General features: G+C 34.5%; 2 protein-coding genes across 3 annotated transcripts; both read right to left on the reverse strand.

Annotated features, from left to right (window-relative positions):
• Positions 1-11: 11 nt before the first annotated feature.
• LOC106134459 (UDP-glucosyltransferase 2) lies at positions 12-6721 on the reverse strand. The gene is made up of 8 exons (XM_013334523.2): positions 6545-6721; positions 6006-6096; positions 5030-5219; positions 4415-4612; positions 3757-3976; positions 3072-3291; positions 834-1053; positions 12-289 (listed from the first exon to the last, which is right to left on the reverse strand). The coding sequence occupies exons 1-8, from the start codon at positions 6692-6694 to the stop codon at positions 22-24; spliced, it is 1557 nt and encodes a 518-aa protein (XP_013189977.2). The 5' UTR covers positions 6695-6721; the 3' UTR covers positions 12-21.
• A 3139-nt stretch (positions 6722-9860) lies between these two features.
• LOC106134421 (UDP-glycosyltransferase UGT5) lies at positions 9861-18825 on the reverse strand. 2 transcript variants are annotated; one of them, XM_060949953.1, is made up of 9 exons: positions 18427-18825; positions 17572-17659; positions 16577-16766; positions 15195-15299; positions 13855-14052; positions 13313-13532; positions 12800-13019; positions 12421-12640; positions 9861-12210 (listed from the first exon to the last, which is right to left on the reverse strand). In XM_060949953.1, exons 1-9 carry the CDS (start codon positions 18580-18582, stop codon positions 11946-11948), a joined length of 1662 nt encoding a protein of 553 aa, XP_060805936.1. In that variant the 5' UTR covers positions 18583-18825; the 3' UTR covers positions 9861-11945. The 2 variants fall into 2 exon arrangements, with proteins under 2 accessions (XP_060805936.1, XP_013189936.2); XM_013334482.2 differs by lacking the exon at positions 15195-15299 and having other exon boundaries at positions 18427-18824.
• Positions 18826-19353: the final 528 nt, after the last annotated feature.

Here is a 19353-nt window from a genome sequence, read left to right on the forward strand (position 1 = left end):
ACGTAATATAACGTACTTCCTCTAATTTCTCTTCAGTTTCTTGCTCACAATTTTCTTTGAACAGAAAATTTTCACCACGATCGTCTTCAGCGCGTACAATACTACCAAGATCACAACAAAGAGATCCAGATAAAGTTTCTGGTAGACCGGCACGTCCAGAGCTGGTGAGCGGAGGTGTGGCGCGCCTCGTGTCTTCACCACGTGCTCTACCCAGTGCACCAGCTCCTTGCTGGGGTGCACTGGTCTGTCGTGGTAGATGAGCGACAGCTCTTTCGCCTTTTTCGTATACCTGAAAGAAGAGTATCGTATGAGATAACATTTCTACGTCACACGCAAACTTCATCATCCAAAGAAGAAAATCAGTAAATAGCAGCGAAGATTGAAAGAAAAAGAAAGATAAATAAAGCTAAATATTCTTAGGCCTAGCAGATTTTAGCATAATATATAAAACATCTGATAACGTGAACATATAAGGCATAACACCTAGCCTGCCGAAAGGTTCAAAAATATCGTTTCCGCTACAGAATAATTATTATACAAACTTAAATCTGCCAAAACCATGGTAAATTTGAGACTTGCTTAGACCTTTATAGTGTCCCGCAAGAAAGTTGAACAGAACAAAAGTTTTTTTATATAAAAAATTACTACTGCGCATCGTGGAAGGTTGAAATTCTAGGGTTAACTTAGTTGCAGGGTGCTATACACCAATAATGTTTTGGGTAAAGCTCATAGGATTAGTAGAAACTTCTTCGATCCAGCAAATTTTTTGAACTCTCCAATTGTTACGAGGCGATAATCGCCTATATTTCTACAAAATAAAAATAAGTATATACCTTCCATTTCGAAGAAATTTATCAATAGCCACTTTCAGCTTGTCCTTCATATCATAGGCCAGATCTACTCTAATCGCAAAGCCCTTCTTCACAGCTTTGTCGATATTGTTGAACTGGTCCGCAAACACGGGGATACCGATGATTGGTTTGCCGAAGTGGACAGCCTCAGTCGTGGATAAGAGTCCGCCGTGAGTGATGAAAAGGATGCAGTTAGGATGAGCTGCAAAGAAATTATAAAATGAGTATTATTTTAATGTACGGTCGCGTTCATAATTGCAGTCATAGTTCGCAAAACTTTATAGCTTGCAGTCACCGCTGTCACTCACACATTCACACAAATAACACAATAAACAACAAGCGGTTAAGCGTTGGGTAACGCGCCATCAAGAAGAGGGTAGTGTAAAAAGTCGACCGCTCAGCGACCGTCGTCCGCTTATCAACACAGCGACACGCCACACAGCGGAGATCCATGGTGGAACAGTACGAAAATAATGGCTTCATACCGACCAGAACATTTGCGGAACAGTTCGACACATCAGTGGTTACTGTTCGTCGAGTTTGCACCGTGAGGGACTATTCCACAGACAGCCAGCAAGAAAGCCGTATTTATCCGAAATAAATAAGCAAAAACATTTAGAATTTGCTCGGCAGTATTTGGATTTTGACTGGAACACGGCGATATTTACGGACAAAAAGTTCGTTTACGTCATCGCAACACGGTAGGCTTCATTTATGGCGAAGAAATGCAACTCGGTATGAAGAAAAAAATATTGTGCCAAATATGGAGTCTGGACGCATATCTGTAAATATGTGGGGCTGGAGGAGTGCTGCTGGACCTGGGGAACAGGTGTAGATAGCAGGACGCGCTACAGCTGCTCATTAGGTGCAAGTGCTGCAAGAAACCATGTTACCAACTGTGCGGTGTATTTATCCGATTGATGATATGCAATATCATTTGTGCAAGACAACTACCCTGTGTATCGAGTCCATATAGTGCGTGAAAGGTTCTGCCAGTTTATATTAAAACTACTACTTAGATAGTATTTTAAGGACAGCTTCAATATCTTTTCTTTATGAAAACGAATAATTAAGCTGTAACCTTAATAACAGGAGATAGGTAAATTAGTGTAATATGCTGTATGTATACCTTTATATAATCATCAATATGTAAACAAAACTATAGGTAAACTGTTTCAATAAAATTTACTAATTTTAATTATTGAGTGTTTTATTTTGCTCCCTCTTGTTTAATATTTCTTGCTGATTTCCGTGTTTGAAGACACGGGTATCGTAATTCTTAGATATCAGTTAGTTAGTTAGTCAGTCAGTTACTTAGTTCAAATGGCACCTTGAAACATTAAAAATTGTAGTAACAATATATTTTTTTTTTAATAGACAGAAATTCCTTGAATAACTTCGGAATCCGCTAGTAACTAGAACAAGCGAGTGTGAGCAAGCGAGATTATCTAATATATCTTAGATCTCACTTGCACAAACGAAGTAATAAAATTGCTACCCAATAACTTTCAAAGGAACCACTACCTATGTTAGGGTCGTGTGCAGACAAACTTTCAACTTTATTGAAATGACATAAGTCTGGCAGTCGCAGGCTTCCCTCTATAGGCAAATCTTATGCAAATAGTGAGAGACGACGATATCTCGATCGACAATTATCGGGCCCAGTTCGGACATCGTTGATTACCCTCGCTTTCTGTTTTGTTATGTTATATGTCATAGAATAATAAACTGTTTTACTTAGTAATCATTGGTATTAAAGACCGTATTCATTTGAAGGGATATTTATTCTTTTTAAATATGCATGTGTGTGTGTATCTAGTGGAACCACAGTGCACGCTATTTTAACCCGTAAGAATTTTAAAACTATGACTGCAGATATGAACGCGATCGTACCTACTGTGCTATATCTTAGGATTCTTATACTTACATAGATGATGGGCTTGCAACCTGTCACTATTTGAATCTCAATTCGATTATTAAGCCATACAGCTGAACATGGTCTTTCAGTCTTTTCAACACTGTTGGCTCTGTCTACCCCGCAAGGGATATAGACGTGACTATATGTATATACTATAACTACTATTTCCCGAGATGCACCGGGTACCCCACTATTTTTTATTTTTCATTCAAAATAGACGTTAATTACACTACTATTATTTCATGTTTTTGTCTATTATAATTATCGACCTATAAATTGTAATCACATGCAGTAGAACTTACCTAAAATGCTCTGTTGTGGCGCCCAGTTCACAATGTGCACGTTTGGTGGGAGGTTCGGCAGTACCTCTTCAAACTTCCATAAGACGGTTTGTTTTAAACCACCAAATATTTCCAGCAAGCCTTTCTTCAGCAGCTCTGGGAAATCCTTACTCTTCAAATTCGACCCCATGCTGAAGTAGATTAAACCATTCTTCGTGTTGTCTAGAATATTCTTCAACTCCTGTGAGAAAAATTATAATAATTGAAAATTTTCAGAAAAATTCAAATTCAAAATAAAACCTTTTTATTCATTATTATATGGATATTATAGAGATATGACTATTATTAATTGTCATATCTCTATGTTTTGACAACATTGGTTGACGTCACATAAATTACTTAAAACTAAGTTTACTGCCGCTTCCAAAGCGTCAGTGCAGAAGAAGCGGTAACAAACTGCACTGCAGCATTTTCTTCACCTTATCATTTTCTTCGATATCCTCAGGTTCTAGGTATTTAATCGTTGTTGCAATAAATCTTTATTACGATTATTTTACATTAGTTCACTGAAAGCTTTGTTTCTTTAATAAATATGTAATCTTTCAAGTTGGTGTCTAAATTGTTTGTTTGTAAGAAAGCTCTTTATTGCACATAAAAATAAATATAACAAATTACAAAATAGGAATTGAATGAGTGAATTACTTACATCAGGTAATGGTTTGACCTCAGTTTCAATATGATAACCTCCAATGGTTTTATAAGCTTGCGGGAGCCTGATTGCTAGTCCCAACGAAACATGTGAATTTCCCAGGATAAGTGATGCATTGTATTTAATTTCACTAAAAGATATCTCAGGCCTGCCTCTTTTAATGCTGTAAGGGCTTAGCAGTTCTTTATACCTTTCGTTTTGGTAACTGTCAAGATAGCTGAAATAGAAGAACTAATCAATTATATCAGTATGGACAAAATTTTTATTAATGCTTCTGAGATAACACGATTTGTGGATCAGATTAGGCAAAAGCTCGTTCGGGCGCATTATACAATTTCGAACTGGACAATTGGACATTTTGCGAATTGGACATAATGTGCCCAACCGAAAATGCTCGACAGCCTACCAGGCACTAATTAGATTTATTAAAATACAATAGCTATATGTACTGATTTTGTCTTTAAGCCGCTTTCCGTGAAATTTACAAGTAAGGATGGAGGATTATTCTTAAAACTTTAAACACGGGATCATCAACCTATGTGCCTTCCAACATATTATGTTCTTATTCTTTGAAAATAATTTATACTCATTTGTGTAGCGCTGCTTTGCCATTACAATTAAAAGACAAAAAGTTACTTATTTATAAGTGACTTACAAATATCTGAAAGCTATCATCATGGCTTGGGAAATGAGTTCCTTCACTCTGTTTACGAAATCATAAGGTGGGATATTGCTGGATCTGTAATCTGGTATGTAAGCTGAATTTGTATGTTCGTCTATGAGACTGAGTATAACTGAGTGGGGTTCGATTGTGGAAAACCAGATAAAGGGACAGTTGAACACGTAGCCTAATCTGAAACAAAAGAAAGTAAAGTTAACAAAAGTAATATCTGTATCCACGATGCCTTCATGGGATCTTCTGCTGCAGAAAGCTTGAATAATGTTTGTTTTTTATCGCCTAGGTACTATCAGTAAATATTTTTCTTGTCATCAAAATAATTATGTAGGATCGTTAGATTTTCCTGTTATTATAAGGTAGCAACTTTGCTATTGTGTATGCGACCGGTAGGTGTAGTTTTTAGTCGGTTAAAATTCGAGCCTCGTTTTGACACATCGACTTTAAGAGCCCGAGCATGCTCTGGCAATTACAGTCCGGAAAAAACATCTGACCCAGGTTAGAACCATTCGCTTTGTATGACTAGACGAGATTTTTAAAAATTTAGAAAACGATTTTTTTAAGGAAATTTCAAGGTCGTTGTGTAAACCTTACCCAGCATTTGTGTCTGTCAACATCCACTCAGCAATGACGACATCAAATGTTTGGCCCGTGTCGTTCAACAATTTTACTAAATTTGCATCGCTCAGTATCTTCTTGTTCATCAGATCTACGAACTTCTTCAGCATTTTAAAATCTGTCTTTACTTCCCCGTTCAGAATACGTGTAACGTTCATTTGATCTTCTGAAAATATAAAATACAAGTAAGTTAATTCTACCAAGTTAAGTATACAGGAAGTTAACGTCTCTTGTCGACGGTGTTACGTGGAGCTTTCACCATTAATATTTGTTGTCATTTTAATTTTGCTTTATTTTTTATTCATTAGAATGTTTTTACTAATAAAAGTTTGAATTTAGAATTCCACCGGAAGTCATGCTTCTTTTGGAGAGTAACTATGTATATGAAATCAGAGATGAACGGGGCAGAATTATGGGCAATTCTTTTTCCTACCGGCTTTAATCCCGTTTGCATCCTCACCACTCTGGAGAGGAGCCCGGATATGCCTTTGACCATGGATCCTGGATTGGACTTGACGTCATCTTACAGTCACAGAGTGGAGCCTAAATAAACGTAAAGCAATGATAATGTAAAATGATGACTGAAAATAGAAATACATATATGTGTGTTTCGATTCTAGTAATTAATTAAGAATTCTGCTAGTAATTAAGTAGTCTTTTATTCATTACCTTAACATAAATTTAGAATAATTATATTGTTATTATTTCATTTATTAACGTAAACAAAATTATATATTAGGTGCATTTAACACAGAAATTGTAGTACAAAGATGCTACTTATTTCAATAGAAATCTCTTCCAGTAGACCCGTGAGAGGATGGCGCAGTATAGCGTGTGCATACATATCGTAAACTTCATTTTATTTTTTGTGCAATAGAAATATATCTATCTATATATTCTGTCAAGCTGGTGTGTGTTAGCTAGGGCTAGATTTGTAAAAATTTATACTCACTTATGTGACTATTCTCCGCACTGGCGCTAATGTCAACTTGATGCAGATTGGGATGAACATTTGTGTCTGGAAACGGCGTTACATGTGTAACCTGGAAAATAGTAAAATGGAGTACGTCAATTCCATTACAATATTCAGAATTGCACCGAATTTCGGTGGTATGGTGCACTATCTCAGCACTTAAATTGACGTCCGATGAAAATGCTGCAGTGTAGTTTGTTCCGCCGCTTCTTCTACACATGCGCTTTGGAAGCGGTAGTAGTTATAATTAGATTTAAGTTATGTGACGTCAATAAGTGATACCTTGTATCCAATTTTGAGAGAGACACCTCTAAATTTAGCTAAGTTTGCTTTTAAGAAAATAGCATTCTATATCTGTCAAATTTCACCAAAATCGGTCTAGTAGTTTTTTATTTAGTTACCACGTAACAAACAAAAATAAAAAATAAATCGTGGACTTGTAATCGTGGATGATTTTAAATTTTTGTTCCACATAAATTACCAGCTGTTTCAGTTATAGTTTTTTTCAGTTCAAGTACCTCATGACCTGCGTGCAGAAGACTCCTCACGACCCCTCTAGCCAGGATGTTGTGGCTCGTGGCTGGCACAGGAAACACCACCAGAATCTTATAAGCACTCACGTGACCTAATATTAAGGTCACTAGCACTAGAAACGACACTCCCGCCATTAAAAAAAAAAAACTAAAAAACTACGCTTTTATTGCTAATCAAACTAAAAAATAGAAAATAAAAATTAATGACAAAGGAATTCAGTAGTAGCAAGTCGAACAATCAGTTATAGTCAGTTGTAGTAGTAATTACCTCGGATTAAAATTATAATAAAATTAAATTTATAAACAAAACAATTTAAATCAGAGTAAAAAGCGTGGGGTGCCTGATGTAGTAAATATTAAAATCATTCTATTAGCATATATTTATGACAAGAGAGTTATGAAAATGAAGTAAAATGCACCCCACGCTTTTTACTCTGATTTAAATTGTTTTGTTTATAAATTTAATTTTATTATAATTTTAATCCGAGGTAATTACTACTACAACTGACTATAACTGATTGTTCGACTTGCTACTACTGAATTCCTTTGTCATTAATTTTTATTTTCTATTTTTTAGTTTGATTAGCAATAAAAGCGTAGTTTTTTAGTTTTTTTAAACTATTATTTATTTTCTATTTTTTAGTTCGATTTGCAATAAAACGGGTAGTTTTTTAGTTTTTTTATACAATTATTTTTTGGAAGTTAACACTTCTGGTATAACTATCTTACTAGAAAAGACTTTCGCAACTATGTGCCCATCGCCGGAGGTTTTCACAACTAACTTTCTTAAAGTTATATGTGGCCTGATTGGATTAAATCTCATAATATTCTCATCATCATGATTCTTTTTAAGGCGATGGGCTTGCAACCTGTCACTATTTGAATCTCAATTCTATCTTAAAGCCAAATAGCTGAACGTGGCCTATCAGTCTTTACAAGACTGTTGGCTCTGTCTACCCCGCAAGGGATATAGACGTGATAATATGTATGTATGATGATTGTTAAACCCAGTTGAAAAAAATTTTATAGTGATAAATCACTGTTAATAATATTTTTGACTATCCAGCAAACGTAATAATTTTCGATTGTGGCCTTGCCAGGAATCAAACCACAAGATTAAGAGGCAGATTGATACAGGAACAAAAATATTTCAAACATACCTCCACTGCCTTTACAACCAGGAACGCAACAAAGTTTATCTGAAGACATCGTGGCACTTTTGTTGTAAAATCTGTCTTTCACAAAAACAAACACAAACTTGGGACTCCTGTCTCAAATAATAAGGTACTTTTTACAGGAGTCCTATCTCAAAATATCTGCACAACACAGTAAACACAGTCAGAGTCCAATCTCAGATGATAAAATCACACGAATATCCGGAAGAACAAAGCTCGACTCAACAGAAGATTCCAAACTCCAAATAACGACAAGTTATCAGCACAAAACAAAGTGCAAATAGGTAAATACACAGGCACCGGTAAAAAACAACAGAAAGAAAGTTTACAGGTGTTCGAATCGAATTCAATCAAAACTTACTGCAAAACTTATTTGACATAAAAAACTGTCACTCATTTTCCAAATGAGTATTACAGTGTTGCTATTATAAATAGGCAAAAGATACCTAATGTTAATTCAAGAATTGCATTAATATGTTAAATACGTATTAAATATCGCAAAGTTCTGTAGGTAGTAACTTTATTCTTGTATTTTTGTAAATTTAGTTGTTCAATTTTCATTTATTACTTTTGTTTTATTACTTATATATTTTTTATTGTTTTAAAATATTCTACTAATTCTACTATGGTTTCTAATGGTAATTCTAAATGGAGCAATGCGATGAAATAAAGAAGCCTCAGGTTAATAGTAACATTATATGGAAATATATTACATCTCTTTTTGACTCATTATACGTCAGAACTTCTTGGTTTCTTGTATGGAGATTACTGGCACTGGTGCTATCTCTGTCTCTCTTACTCTCATACGAAGGATCTAAAAATGAATTTATTAATCCTGGCAGTTTTAATAAGGATAATGAGAAACTCTTATCAAAATATTGCATTGTCATCGGTCCTTGATACGTGTGCAAAGTTCCAAGTTGATCAGACGTTTAGAAATCAGTGAAAATTAAGCTCAAAGATTCCGTTACATACATACATACATACATACATACATACATACATACATACAACCCAAGCTAATAAAAGCGTAGTAAAAAAGTAATTGACGATTTATTATTTTAGGATGATGTTACAGTTCTTATTTGTATAGAATGTAGGTTTTTTGTTTTTAGTTACTGTTTCCTAGATATAAGATTATTTTTTAATTTCTTATTAATAAATAAAAAATATTTTTTTTTATAATTGCTAGTTTAGTTTTTCGCAATAATTTTATAAAGAATAAATTCCCACTCCAAATCTTTATATAAAAATAAGGCTTTCTTAATTATTTAAGAAACCAATAAATCAACAATAGTATAAACAATGTTATCTAAGCGCGTACACCTCCTACCACATTGTCAATGACATTTAAAATGAGTTTATTTCTAGTAACATCGCAAATAACTGTTTATAAACGCGTTTACTTGATTAGATATTTATTATAAGCTGAGTAATAGTGAATAATTTAAATCAGAGGAATCTTAATCGCTGTGAATCATGCATTATATTGGGTAAGAAGTGCATTTTGATTTGTTCAATCGTTTGTTTGTGAGTGCATTTTTTGGACCAATAGTTATACATTATAATTTTCTATATATATATATATAGCTTATAGATGTGTTTTTAGTTATTTTCCTCAAAAATATCATACATATAAACACGTCTACATCCCTTGCGGGGAAGACAGGTAGCCAATGGTTCCGTAACTGTGGGTGCTTTCTTAAGTATTAAACCTTTTTTCTATCAGTTTATAATATGTATGACCGTGACTTATTTACTCAAGAGACCTTCCTATTTATATGATGATGCATCTGCAAATCGTTCGCTAATCAATATTTAAGATAAAATGTAATTGATTTTTATTTTGAGAAAACGCGAATAATTTTCTAATCACTGTACAATAATCATAAGTAGCAAATGGGGAGTAGGTAACTAGATAATAATTACGCAGCACAAAACATAAAATTCGACAAATCATGTTTGTACATATTTATACATCGTTATTCAAGATAGCTTTTATAGTAATAATCCTCTCCCCCCTCCGCCCAAACACATTACATTTAATCACGTCTAGCGTATGAATATCATCGGTATCTCGGAATATCCGAATCTCCAAACGAAAGTTAATAAATAAAATACAAAAATAAAGTTGTTATTATTTATTTACTGAGGTACTTTTATTCATAGTTCATCCAATGGATCTTCATGAGACTTTGCACAGATACATATACCTAGTTATCACGCGTATAATTTTAATACTTAGATATACATATGTTTGTACTAGCTTATTCCGTTGGTTCGCCTTACAGTATCTTTTATCGGTTAATGTAAAGTAGATTACAGCTTATTTCAAAGTAAGACAGCAGACACATTGATAAATATCTGCGAATTATAAATATATATTATAATATTATTACGTCTGTAAAGGTATCCTCCTGTGATATCGGCAAAGGTTATCTGAAATATCACAAAATTTTCCTGATCTTTTAACATATTTTGCCAACAAAATGATCATTATCTTATTAAGTATAATATAATGTAATAACTTGGAAATCTCTGAGTCGTTGTATTTAGTTTAGCTGATATTTTTAGTTTTCAGCAGGAAAGCCTTGTGGTTACCGGTATCAATAGAAAATAGAATAGCACCACTCCATCTCTTTCACATGGATTTCGTAAAAGGCGACTAAGGGATAGGCTTTTTAACTTGGGATTCTTCTTTTAGGCGACAGGCTAGCGCCCTGTCACTATTTGAATCTCAATTCTATCATTAAGCCAAACAGCTGAATGTGGCATATATCAGTCTTTTTAAGACTGTTGGCTCTGTCTACCCGCAAGTGATATATACGTGATTATATGTATGTATGTATGTCAGCAGGATAGACCAGGAATCCACCTTCTTTCTCTTTTTTATAGAGAATTACTTTAAATTATAAAGATTGAGTCGAAGTAACTTCGGAACTTTTTGGTGAACAGCCCCGCAGAACCATACTATTTTTGACTGTTAAAGCTAAAGGCTAAAATTTTGACTATATAATGATAGGTATACATTCCGTAGATACGGATTACAATACCTGCGAGTAAATCTTATTAGGTACACATTAAACAGTACTTCAATGGTCGTTTGAATTTAAACAAACCTTACAATTTTACGATTGATAACCATATCAACACTCTATAAAAATATTCCAACACTGCTACCGGTTTGGACTACAAGATTTAGTGCTAAATTCATTATTTAAGTACTTACCAAGTATAAGTCCACACACATGCCTTGAAAATTGTTCAATGTAAAACTATTATTGGGAACAAGTTGAGTACTTATTATCTATACTAATATAATAAAGCTGAAGAGTTTGATTGTTTGAACGCGCAAATCTGAGGAACTACTGGTTCGAATTGAAAAATTATTTTTGTGTTGAATAGACCATTTATCGAGGAAGGCCTTAGCTATATAACATCATGCTGTAACTATAATGAGCAAAGAAATAATGGAATATGTTTATTCATCCTTAAGCTTGGCTTCAATGATGCCCAAAATAACTATTCCACGCGGACAAAGTCGCGGGCACAGCTCGTACTTGATAACCGATCAACCGTTCATAAGGCACACGCTATCGTTGGCATAGCAGCAACAGCTGATTTAAACTATCGTTTTGTTTATGTTATATCTAGCAAATAATTATTGTATTTATCATCATTACCAGCATTAATTTTTTATCTTGCACGCTTTGTATCGATGTTCAGCCTACTTAGTATGACACGCGCGATGCCGTTTTTATCGCGCGAAAAGCTATCGCTGTCTCGTTTCACGTCATAATAAAAAGCGAATCAGCGATAGTTTTACGACATACATTTTAAAGATATGGAGTGGTACTTTTCTATAGTGCCGGGAACCACACGGCTTTTTATAATTTAATTAAGGGTGTTATTCTGAAGTTCTAGTTAAATCTTTGTGGAGGGCGTGGAAAAGTTTATAAGAATAACTTTTGTAGAAATTCGTGTACAGAATGTTTTAAAGATTGTTCTACTTTTAACAATTTAACTTAATATCACGGCTTAGGTGCGATAGCTTATCTGCATGCATTTAATTAGCCTTGTCTGTAATAGTACTACTTAGTCAGCTATTCTCTAACTATATTACTAGCAAGTTCTATCACATCGTCATGTTTATCATTATTATTCAGCATCATCCTTTTGGCATATTCAAATCATTATTTCAATTTAATTCCCTAATTCTTCTTTTGTTTCTTGACAACTTTCTTCGAAGAGAAAATCTTCACCGCAATCTTCTTTAGCACATACAACACTATCAATACTAGTGCAAAGAGATCCAAGTATAACTTCTGGTAGACTGGCACGTCCAGGGCTGGTGAGCGGAGGTGCGGAGCGCCTCCTGTCTTCACCACGTGCTCTACCCAATGCACCAGCTCCTTACTTGGATGTACTGGTCTGTCATGGTAGATAAACGACAGTTCTTTTGCTTTCTCCGTGTATCTGAAAAAATATTGTGTAAATGAAAAAGGCCACTAATCGGAAGAATTAAAAAACCCGTACTCTTAGGATATGCAGGTGTAATAAGAGCAAGTGTAAATAACACTTATAAAAAAGCGTCAAGAAAGTTAGCCATATCATTTTACGGCATTTGTTATAGCACTTACGTAATACAATATGATGCGGAAGAGATAAATTACAAATTAATAGTACCTTTTATCACGCAGAAATTCATTAATGGCAGCTTTCAGTTTGTCTTTCATATTGTAAGCTAGATCTACCCTCATAGCAAAGCCTTTCTTGACAGCTCTATCGACATTATTGAACTGATCACCGAACACAGGGATACCAATGATAGGTTTCCCGAAGTGGACAGCCTCGGTGGTGGATAAGAGACCACCATGGGTGATGAAAAGAATGCAGTTTGGATGAGCTGTGAAACAAATTCGTTTTAAATTTAGAACATTGTTTTTTTTTTTGCAGAAACTTAAACATGAATGTTAATTTATATTCCCTTCTTTTACGCTCCTAAAATAATGAGCTAAGTCTGACTGTCATAATCGTATTGAAATTTATCATTGCCGATACCCACCTAAGATACTTTGCTGCGGCGCCCAGTGTACAATATGCACGTTCGGTGGTAGATTTGGAAGCACCTCCTCAAACTTCCACAAGACAGTGTGCTTCAGACTCCCTAACGTTTCTAGAAGATCCTTCTTCAACACGTCTGGAAGATCCTTGCTCTTAAGAATCGAACCCATGCTGAAGTAGATCAGACCGTTATTTGCATTATCCAATAGGTTTTGCAGATCCTGTAAAAGAGGAATGTTGATTATTTTTATGTCTTTCTTTTTATATTTCTAGCATCATACCTTCAAATAATAGAAATTGGATTATTATTCTTGCGACTTTAAGTTCAATATGCTTCTTGAATAAACTTAATAGTTTGGTTTTCACAGGAGCACTAACAAGCTTACTTTAATTCCTGTCTTAATGAAATCGCCATACAAGACGAATAATATCAGTGCCTTCTTTGATTTGGTCAAATTCTACTTCGTTTTCATCATCACTTACCATCAGGTGAGATGAAAGACACGATACTAACCTTTGGTAAAGGTGGCACCTCAGGGTCGATATGATATCCTCCAATAGGCATATAGGCCTGTGGTAACCTAGTTGGCAGTCCGAGGGAAACATGAGAATTGCCCAGCACTAATGATGCGTTGTACTTTATGTCATCCAAAGGAATTACAGGCTTTCCTCTCTTTATGATATGTGGTACAATTAACTCTGCGTAGACTTCATTGTAATGACGTGAAAAATATCTGAAACAATATTTTGCTTCCAGAATTACCATAAATTTTAGGTAGGTAGGTATATAAATTGAAACAAACAAATTGAAGGATCTCGTGACCGGAGAGCTGGAAATTGTCTGGCTCAGAGAATCAGCATTGCCATTAAAAAAGGCAATGCTGCCAGCCTTCTGATCCCACTCCTGCAAGTTGATGATATGCAAGGGCTGTAAAATTTGTGAATTAAATTTTAGTTTGTAATCATCCTTTTTTTGGTCATTTTAAAATAACACAGAATTATTATTAGAACTACAGTTATTATATTTCGCTGCTGAAGGTATAAATATGAACTTACATGGTTTGAAAACCCCAAGTCATGATTTGCATAAATAACTCTTTAACTCTATTAATGAAATCATAAGGCGGGACGTTGCTGGACATGAGACTTGGAACGTAAGCAGGATTCGTGTTTTCGTCGATCATACTCACGATAATAGAGTGAGGTTCAACCGTAGAAAACCAAATAAAAGGACAGTTGAACAAGTATCCTAATCTGAAACAATTGGAGGAAATTGTGTTGTAGGAAACAAAACATTTAATTCATAGAGGCTACATAATGCAAATGTTGTGAGTCAGGCTAATCTTAGCTTATAATAAAAAGAGTAGTAAAGATTTGTGTTAACTTATCTCCGAATACAGGAGCAGCAATTATGAGCCAGTAGTAGACATTGGACTGTAGTATTTATGCATGTTATACCTTCTTCCTTCGTTAAAAAAATACATATATAGCTACATATAATCAACGTTGTATCTATATCCCTTGCGGGGTAGACAGAGCCTTGAAAAGACTGATAGGCTACGTTCAGCTGTTTGCAAAATAATAGAATTGAGATTCAAAGAGTGACAGGTTGCTAGGCAATCGCCTAAAAGAAGAATCTCAAGTCTATAAGCCTATCTCGAAGTCGCCTTTTACGACATCAATGAGAACAAGATGGTGTGTTCCAATTTTAATTATTGTTGCCGTGAACCACACGGCACTAAAAATTAACTGATTTTAAACTTTTGCTTTGATTCGAAACTTCCGAAATAAAATGAATATAGGGGATAGGTGTACAAAATGATTCCTCGAGGTCAAATGATTCCCCATCGTTGTCGGTAAATTACTAGTGCCATCTATTAGATTTATATGCAAACGTCTTCCCCGCTCCCCGCTCAGTTCACCAGTGAAATATCATGGAGGTCTAAGCATCGTGCGCCGATTAATATAAAAAAGAAAGAAAATTGCTGTGTTCAATGTAAGGTAAGCGTCAAATCAATGTTGTATTATTTGGATGGTGTTGTATTTCAGTGAATTAACGTTTTATTTTCGACTTTGAATCATAATCAAGTGTTGTTTAAGTGCGGTTCGATTTCGCTAAGGCAACAAATTGAGGTTACTTTTCAATAATAAAAAAAAAAATTGTATTTGGGGTCAAACGATCCCTGCGTATGAGTGTAAAATGATCCCAGGATCATTTTACCCCTTCACTTTTGGTTTTTTTGAACATAAAAATATAATATACGTTTTTGTATGTTTATGTACGTGTGTATGTGTGAGTGTGTGTGTATATGTATGTCGAAATTTAAGTGTGTGTAGCATGTATAGTTTTTATATATCATTTGCAGATGCCGCGAAATTATCAAAGAAAGACAGACCGGCAAAAATGGAGCGAGGAGGCTATGTCACGAGCACTCGAAGAAGTAAAAAAAGGCATGCCATATAAAACAGCCAGCAAGCAGTTCTCGGTACCTGTGATGAGCCTGAAAAGAAGAGCCAAAGGCAAAAATAAAGTTGCTGTTGTCGCAGTTAAGACCCTAGGAAGTAAACAAACGGTGTTTTCACCTGATCAAGAAAAAGAACTAATTCAGCACATAACAGACATGGAATCTAGGATGTATGGCCTAACCAAACAAGATGTAACTTCTCTGGCGTATCAGCTGGCCACGTTAAATTAGGTTTAGAAATGTTTTTTGTTTCAGATTTATTGACCCATAAGACTGGGTTTCTTTGTTTTGTTATTGAAATTTTTTTGGTAGTTGATTCAACAAGACTATTAATCATAGTTAGGTACTGAATTGGAAACAGCCCGTTTAAAATTATTATGTTGAGTTCTTTTTTTATAACTTTAAGTTTCACTGGCTGAAAGACTGGGTTTCTATAGCTATATTAAGATATAAGATACTGATCTGACTAATTACAGGCATTATAACAGTTAAATGTCAATTGTGATATGAAAAAACTAATAAAGACTGATTAGAATAACTAATTTAGTTTATTTTTTTACTAGCTTCTAGCTTCAATACTTTGGCCACAATTAGCCTTCTCCCTTAGAGGGATCATTATGTACACCTTTCCCCTACCTACGTTACATGGTTCACTACCAGAACGCATAAAAATTTTAAGCATAAAATAAGTTAGCATAATGAAATTACAACTAATTACAAATTCCCATAATACTAATAAGCACAACACGTTTTAGCATACACTTTTTAGCATAAATACAATAAGCATAAACATGATTTCGCACAAACCAATTAACCATAACTGTAAAAAAGCATAATGGATATTTACCATAATGAAAATAGGCATAATAGAACCTAACCTAACCTAACCTAAACATTTAAAATAGAAATAATTATTTACCATACTATTATACATACACATTCATGTAAGTAGCAATATAAATTTTGCATGCAACTCATTAAACATACTAAAATACACAACATTTTCTTTTCTTTATGCCTATTACCTATTATGATAAAATACTATTATGCGACATTCCATTATGCCTAAAAAAATTGTGCAAAAAAAAATTATGCATAAATGCATTATGCTAAATTATAATTATGCCAAAGCACATATTATGCTAAAACGAAATTAGGTCAATTTACTATTATGCTAAATAGATTATGCCACTTCGATTATGCCATTCCATTTTATGACAAAACTCATTATGCCAATTAAAGGGATCCCACGTTACATGCGCCTTTAGTACCTGTAGGTATTATTTATAAATAGTAAAACAAAATTATCTTACGCAGTATAAGTATCACTGAACATCCACTCGGCTATAACTACGTCAAAGGTCTGCGTAGTGTCGCCCATCAGTTTCTGTAAGTTTGAGTCTTGGAATACGTTTCTGTTAGTCATCTCTATGAATGGTTTAAATTCGAACAAATTCGCTGCATCTTGTCCATTCAAAACTGTCGTCACATTCAGTCGTTGTGCTGGAGAGAAACAAAAATACTTACTAGGGTATTAAGTTTGCCGTGTGGTTCCCGGCACCAATATAAAAAGAATAGGACCACTCCCATCTTTTTCCCATGGATGTCGTAAAAGGCGACTAAGGGATAGGCTTACAAACGTGAGATTCTTTTTTAAACGATGGGCTAGCAACCTGTCACTATTTGAATCTCAATTCTATCATTAAGCCAAATAGCAGACTGGGCCATTCAATCTTTTCAAGAATGTTGGCTCTGTCTATCCCGCGAGGGACATAGACGTGATCATAAATATGTATGTATGTATTATAAGGTTAGTAAAATAAGTAGTTGTTTGGCAGTTTAGCATCGCAACAATAGAACTAAAGTTTAAGAACGAAGGATATTTTTTTTAACAATAATTCAGCTTGTGTTGCAATCGCAATCTTCTTCAGCACATCAATACTAGTGCAAGGAGTGCTAGTACTAGTAAAACTCGAAATATATAGACTAGTTGTTCGCCGCGAACTAAGACCTCATTTTTTCCAAAATTGAGAATCTTACCTCAAAAGCTACATACAGTAACTTATCTAGACGGCCTCCGTGGCGCAGCGGTAGTATGCTTGTCTGAGACACCGGAGGTCCCAGGTTCGAATCCCGGCCAGGGCATGATGAGAAAAGAACTTTTTCTGATTGGCATGGGTCTTGGATGTTTATCTACATAGGTATTTATTATAATATAGTATCGTTAAGTAAGTATATCGTAACACAAGTCTTGAACTTACTTCGAGGCCTAAATATATATATATTAAATATCTACTGCAATACATACTGGCAAAACTCATATCGACAGCACTGAGGTCAACTTGACTAAGATTTGGCGGGAGATTTTTATCAGGAAAAGGCGTCAGTTGCGTCACCTGAAAGGACAATTTAAACATATAATCATGTTTATTTTACGAGGTAGCAAATTTAAGAATGCCTCTTTGTTCATAAAAAATGAATTTGAACGAATTTTGTCAATCTAATTAAATGTTAACTAATTTCTGGGCTGGTTACTCAATTTTCATAATTGGTAAGAGACATTTCAACAGGTAGGTATTTTAGTTTCACAATTTTGTTGACTTCGAATTGAAGTATTTAGTTTTGTTTGCAAAGTACCAGTGCAGAAGAAGCGGTAATAATACTGTACAGGATATTTGAAATAAAGTCAAAATTTAATTCAGGTATGTAGTTAGTCATAGTGTATAATATTTTTACCAAACAAAAAAAAATCTCTGTGTGTTCCCGGTTGCACCCTCCACAGAAGTGTTTCGGGGCCCGGAGTCCGCCTCCAAGCCAAAAAAAACATTAAGGCTTATGCTTAAAATAACCAAAACCAAAAATCTATACGCCACAACTCACAAAAATAAAAGATGAAATCACGCGACGCTATCCGTCAAAAATAGCGAAGAACCTAAATCGCGTAAGCAAAGATTTTACGGATTGGATATACAACCTCTGACACAACATCGTTGGAGCCGCGGTTCCCCAGGCATAACACCTAGCCTGGCGGAAGATCTTTCCTTCGGTTAAGTCGAGCCGAATCATCACTCCCGTTACATTCTTATATTTCCCGAGTAAATTTTGTTGAATCTCTTCTTTGAGTTTTAAACTGTATTTCTACAAATATGATTGTTTCACGTACCTCATGTCCAGCCTCCAGCAGAGCCTTCACCACCCCTTTAGCCAGTATTTGATGGCTCGGCATGGCCATAGGAAACACGGTCAGAATTTTGTAACCATCACAAATATGAGATAAGGTTGTAAGAACCAACAGAATATACGCTGTTTTCTTCATCATTTTTTCATTAAATGAAATAAGAAATAATACAAAATGTTATAGCTTTTACGCAATCGTCATTCAGTGTTTTAGTCTCTATTAAAGAAATAAGACACCGGATTTAAAAACCAAACTTTTGAGTTTTAGTTCAGTTATATGTAAATCCACTTAAAAGTTATTTTCTTACAAAATTTATAGACAGTCCTAACACTAACATTCATCTCCAAATTTATTGTACTACTAAGACACTTATACTATAATTAAGCATCTTTATCAATCCAATGACGGAAATATGTTTGATATCAAATAAAATGTGTTGGTTAGGATGACGGTGATATTAATTTACATGTCATCAAAAATCTGTTTAATACTCCACTATTTTTAATCTTATCAAAGGTTTAGCCGAAGCGAACAATCTTTCTAGTCAAGGTAACAAAATTGTGATTCAAACATACAAGCTTTCATTGTGCTAAAAACATTGAAAGTTTGAATCATGAGAAATTAGAAGAGTATTAATTTCTAATAATAATACACACAGTCAGTGCAATATAGTAACAAACATTTTCTTATATGATTTAACTAGGTAGGTGAATGATTTTTTTATTTATACTTAAAATGACCGTTTTTGTTTTTTAACGTGAAAACATCCTGACTTACATGTTTCAAGTTAACCGGAATTTATGTACCTACTTACTTAACTATATAAATTGCGACTCCATGAGTTTTGTCAATCTGTGGCGAAATCCTATACGCCACAAGTCACAAAAATAAAAAATTGAATCACGCGACGCT

Source organism: Amyelois transitella, chromosome 20 (genome assembly GCF_032362555.1).
Source record: "Amyelois transitella isolate CPQ chromosome 20, ilAmyTran1.1, whole genome shotgun sequence".
In the NCBI taxonomy this organism is placed as follows: Eukaryota; Metazoa; Arthropoda; class Insecta; order Lepidoptera; family Pyralidae; genus Amyelois; species Amyelois transitella.

Bases quoted from the DNA above. Each gene is read 5' to 3' on its own strand.
- LOC106134459 (XM_013334523.2), bottom strand. From the start codon at position 6,694: ATGGCGGGAGTGTCGTTTCTAGTGCTAGTGACCTTAATATTAGGTCAC. The intron at 5,220-6,005 runs GTGAGTATAAAT...TTATATTTTCAG, and splicing joins TGCGGAGAATAGTCACATAA to AAGATCAAATGAACGTTACA. The intron at 3,292-3,756 runs GTAAGTAATTCA...TTTTTCTCACAG, and splicing joins AGGTCAAACCATTACCTGAT to GAGTTGAAGAATATTCTAGA.
- LOC106134421 (XM_060949953.1), bottom strand. From the start codon at position 18,582: ATGATGAAGAAAACAGCGTATATTCTGTTGGTTCTTACAACCTTATCT. The intron at 17,660-18,426 runs GTACGTGAAACA...TTGTCCTTTCAG, and splicing joins TGCTGGAGGCTGGACATGAG to GTGACGCAACTGACGCCTTT. The intron at 16,767-17,571 runs GTATGTATTGCA...GTTTCTCTCCAG, and splicing joins TGTCGATATGAGTTTTGCCA to CACAACGACTGAATGTGACG.